This window comes from Phaethon lepturus, unplaced genomic scaffold (genome assembly GCF_000687285.1).
Source record: "Phaethon lepturus isolate BGI_N335 unplaced genomic scaffold, ASM68728v1 scaffold687, whole genome shotgun sequence".
Lineage (NCBI taxonomy): Eukaryota > Metazoa > Chordata > Aves > Phaethontiformes > Phaethontidae > Phaethon > Phaethon lepturus.
The window spans coordinates 9,522-14,292 of record NW_010549570.1 but is presented as its reverse complement, the minus strand read 5'-3'; the positions used below and the strand labels follow the sequence as shown (position 1 = coordinate 14,292).

Genomic DNA, 4,771 nt, shown 5'->3' with positions numbered 1-4,771 from the left:
CTATTCCTGCTGCCCATGTTAGTATAGTGGTGGCCCACACAGCACCTAGGACATTTGCATGAAAGCACAGAAGTTATAGATAAGTGCTTGAAGTAGATGTTAAAGAGCAAAACCTCTGCAGTGCTTAGAAGAAGTTAGACTATTTCATGCTACGTAAGGAGCTTCCAGTGAAGAAGTTCTGCCTGCGAGAGGTGGCGTGAAGACTCTGGCGAAGATTCTGCAGCAGTTGATCAACCACTCCTCTGCTAAGGAAAAAAAAAATCCATGCTTCTTAAAACCTTCCTGCAACCTGGAAATGGTATCCACCTGAATGCATCCAGGCTGTTGTTTTTCTACAGTCTATTTGATGTGGGATTTCAGGCTGGTGGGCAGTTTCATGTCTCAGGCTAAGGCATGGCAGCAGGAGGATGGGGCGGGGGGAAAACTTGTGCTGCTATATGCTGGGTCATTACCCTCTGGATAGAAGTTAGGGCTGTCACTTCTTGCCTGAACACGATGACAGGTAATACTGTGAAAAAGAGCTGCCTAATGGTGGATTTCTGAGGAGTACTAAAGTGACTCCAACCCTTGGCCTGGCTGGCAGCTATCCAAACTGTTCAGGGTAGTAGAGAATTTGAAAAGCTCTTGACTGGATGATCTTATGGACGTGTGGCCTGATGTGACCAGGGACTGCAGTCGGTGCTGCTTGATTTAGAACCAATCCTTCTTGCAGCTAATTTTGCAGTACTTGCTGAATCATTGGAAGGAACCCTCCCCCACTCTTACTCCCTCCCCTCCTTTTTTTAACTTCCCTGACCAGTTTCCCATGTTTCATATTTTTTAAAAAAAATCTTGGTTCTTTCTGCACTGTTTGCAGGAGAACGGAGCCAGCACGATCCTACGCGACATTGCCAGAGCCAGGGAGAATATCCAGAAATCGCTGGCCGGAGTGAGTACCCAAGCTCTCTCACCAGCTGGCTACCCGCAACCATTTTTAGCTGTGGTGCATCTCACAGAATCCCGCTGTGACCACTTCATAGATTGTGTGGCTTCTTATTTTTAAGTTAGAGGAGAAAACTAAGGTGTGCAGCGCTGTGTACCACCAGCAATAGCTCCAGCCAGTCAAGAGAACCGTTACTACTAGAGTGCATGCTGCTTGCTAGCCTGCAGTGCTTTTAAAAACTAACTGGATTTGGGTTAAAATTCTTCAACTCTGCATTTCTTTCCTTTTTCTCCTGGTGGAATGTTCCCACAAGTCTTATCTAACAAGTTATGAGTCACTATTGAAGTAACCTTGCTGAGTAGCAAAACACTGAGCTGCCAGCAGGAGTATGTATGTCTCCTTGGGGTACACTGAGCTGCCACCTTCTCTTTCCTGTTTTGCTTTCAGTTAGGGTATGTGCAAAAAAATGGTATCTTCCATCTGCTGCATCTAGGGAATTCAGCTTGGCTACTAGCTCTAAGTCTGGACCATCCTGTAGAAGTTCAGTAACATCTTTTTTGGAGGTGTTTTTGTGCTGATCTGTACAGACAGCACTGTTAAATCTCTTAATTTTTCAAGAGGAAGCTGAGATCTTAAACTAATAACTGGGCTGGTTTCACAGGTGAAGAAAATTCACATAATACAGACCATGTGTCTTGATTTCTTACCTCTGCAGTGGGACTACTACATACCTGCACGTATCTTCCATCTCAGGTTATCCATCCTTTACCTATATTGATTTGGCCTCATAACTCCCTCTTGAGATACTTGATGCCCTCAGCTTCTATTTAGATCAGTACAATAACAGGGATTCGAGCCTTTCTCAAGGGGACTATTTCATATTCCTCCTTAACTCAAGCAGAAAGGAGCCATATGTTTGGGGTGAATGCAAAGGAGTTAGGGTAATTGCTTTCCCCATGGTGGTCTCACTGTGCCTGTTGAACTTGATGCTACGAAAGCAACTTCTGCAGCTGCTCATGTGAGTGATCCAAGACACTCAGTACTGCACTGGAAACTTGGAAGTGGATGCAGGAAGAGCAGGGCAAATTTCATGAAAGGATTAAATTTGCTTTGGTTAGATTCTGTGACCTTGAATACAGCATGGGAATCAAGGGAAAGTTGGGACATCTTAGTAATATTAAAAACGATAAACATCTTTAGGAGGAAAACACTTGGAAGTTTTCTAATGCTAGTTTCTTACTTCAGCATCAGTATTTCAGCCAACAGCTTAGGCAAGATTTTCCTGAACTGGCTCATTTACGTTCAGATCTGAAATAACATGTTTAGGCTTTCAGTAGAGGATATTTGCCCCTGTTGAAGATTCTTTGTTTGGACTAAGTCGAATATGGAGGGAAATTAGCCCCCACCCCAAACAGGGTTGAAGAACTCTTGGCAGAGATAGTGTTAAATGCTTTTGGAATGACCTCTTCAAGCTGCGCAAGGTTGCTGCTTCCTCCAAGACCTGCCTCCTCCAGGAGCAGAGGCTGGATGTGGTGAGTAGGGACAGAAAACCTAAATACAAATCACTTGGCAGTGCTACTGGTCTGCCCTGAAGGCATATTCTCATCTTGCAGAATAGTCTGTGGTTTGTTAAAGATGAGGAGTTTCTTGCCCTGGCCTGTGACTCCTGTTAAATTGCTTCTTTGTGTGAGAAGCCTCTAAGTGGAATCGTCCAGGTCCTGTAATGGGGAAGACTGGGGGAACTGGCAAAGCACCAGATCAAAGCCAGAACAGAAATTTGAGAATGAAGTCCTTTGCACCCCTCTGCCACTTGTTGGGTTTAGTGCTGAATATAAAAAAATCGATCTCCTGGGATTTTTTTGTTCCTGTGAAGAAAACTTGGTGGGCTTGAGGATTTAAGGTCAGGAGTGAGCCATAGGGTCTTAAAACTAGAATCTGGGGTGTTGGAAAAAATGGACTGAGACTTTCCAGTGAAGGCTTGAAGGAAAAGCTTTGTGTTACTGCACGACTGTATTAGGGAAAGCATTGTGCACTGTAATCTGCATTCCTGTCAGGGGCACGCCGTGGTAATTTAACGTATAGCTGCTGTTCTGCTCTCAAAGTATGCAGTTGCTTGGCTAAGCAGAGCACATGGCAGCAGTTACTACTTCCTTACTGTTTTGTAATCCCGTTTTACTGATCGTGCCTTACTGGCTTATACAGTACCCCAGAGAGCTCACCTTTTCAGTTTTTCCACATCTCTGCCCTGGAACCTGAAGTGGTAAACCACAGTCAGATCTCCTTTGTTAGTGTGTGGGTTAGAGTGAGCTGTTGAGAAACAAGTCTGAAACATCAGCTTTTGTAGCTTGCAGTTCTGAAGGATCATTGATCTTGGACAGCTGTGGCATAAAGCAGGCTTGACTTTAGAACATGCTTAAACTTTGGTTTTTTGTTTCAGAAAGCCAAATTTATACTGTTTTTATAGTCAGGATTTAGTCTTCCACCTGAACATGTGGAGTTATTTTCAGGAGTCTGAATATGTAGCAAGTGAAGAGTTGGCTCTTTTAAGATGGGAAGATGGAAGATTAGTGCCTGCCTTTTGCTGTGAAATTCAGCCAAGGCTGGTTTCAGAGCTGCTTCAGCTGGATAGTGTTGTTCTGAAATACATGAATGAGTGTTAGAAGGGTTGAGGCAGTGGTTGGTACTTTCTGAAGGAGGGTACAAAGCTCTGATGCTGGAAACATTTGTTTGCACATACCTTTCATCCTGCTTTGCATGGTCATCTCTGCTTTAAACAGTCTCTCCAGTTGACATCTGCTTGATCACTAATGCTTTCCTAGATAAAAAAGTTTTTAACGTGTGCAGTACTGCAGCTGGTGGCATTGAGACCACAGGTGGTGAGAAATCTTACAGGTGGGGACCTGAGGTGTGGAAAGGATGGACTTGCCTGAGATCATAAGCAAGTCCAACAGAGTGAGTGACTGAACTCTCACTTCCTAAACCCTCCCTGGGGGCTGCAACAAAAGGGATGTCACTGGGGCTGGTGTCGGAGTCTGAAGCTCTGTTATTCCCCTCTCTGTCCAAGCTTCCTCTTACAAAGCCTCTGTATTTGTGCATTTCCTACATGTGGGTTTCAAAAAAGAAGAGCTCCCAGAAAACTTCTAATCTTGCTCAAGTGTTTGGAAGCCACATTTATAAATGCAGGGAACAGAATCACAGAATCATTAAGGTTGGAAAGGACCTTTAAGATCAAGTCCAACTGTCAACCCAACACCACCATGGTCACTATAAACCATGTGCCGAAGGGCGTGTCTACATGTTTTTTTGAACACATCCAGTGATGGTGACTCCACCACCTCCCTGGGCAGCCTGTTCCAGTACTTGACCACTCTCTCAGTAAAGACATTTTTCCTAATATCCAATCTAAACCTCCCCTGCACAACTTGAGGCTGTTTCCTCTCGTTCTGTCGCTGGTTACTTGGGGAAGCGACCAACACCCACCTTGCCACAACCCCCTTTCAGGTAGCTGCAGAGAGCGATAAGGTCTCCCTTCAGCCTCCTCCTCTCCAGACTGAACACCCCCAGTTCCTTCAGCTGCTCCTCATCAGACTTGTGCTCCAGACCCCTCACCAGCTTCATTGCCCTTCTCTGGACATGCTCCAGCACCATAACGTTCTTCTTGGAGTAAGGATCCCAAAATTGGACACAGGATTCAAGGTGCGGCCTCACCAGTGCCGAGTACAGGGGCACAATCACTTCCCTACTCCTGCTGGCCACACTATTCTTGATACAGGCCAGGACGCTGTTGGCCTTCTTGGCCACCTGGGCACACTGCTGGCTCATGTTCAGCTGGCTGTCAACCAGCACCCC

General features: G+C 45.4%; 1 protein-coding gene across 3 annotated transcripts in view; it reads left to right on the top strand.

Moving 5' to 3' along the window:
* The window catches only part of EEF1D (eukaryotic translation elongation factor 1 delta (guanine nucleotide exchange protein)), a 13,696-nt gene that overhangs the window by 1,053 nt on the left and 7,872 nt on the right, over positions 1-4,771 (top strand). Inside the window, exon 2 of one of the 3 annotated variants that reach the window (XM_010290280.1) lies at positions 857-928. The exons of 1 other annotated variant lie outside the window; for it this stretch is intronic. In XM_010290280.1, the coding sequence (XP_010288582.1) occupies positions 857-928 (72 nt within the window). Of the gene's footprint in view, positions 1-856; positions 941-4,771 lie in introns of all 3 variants that reach the window. One more of the 3 variants, XM_010290281.1, reaches the window with a different exon arrangement.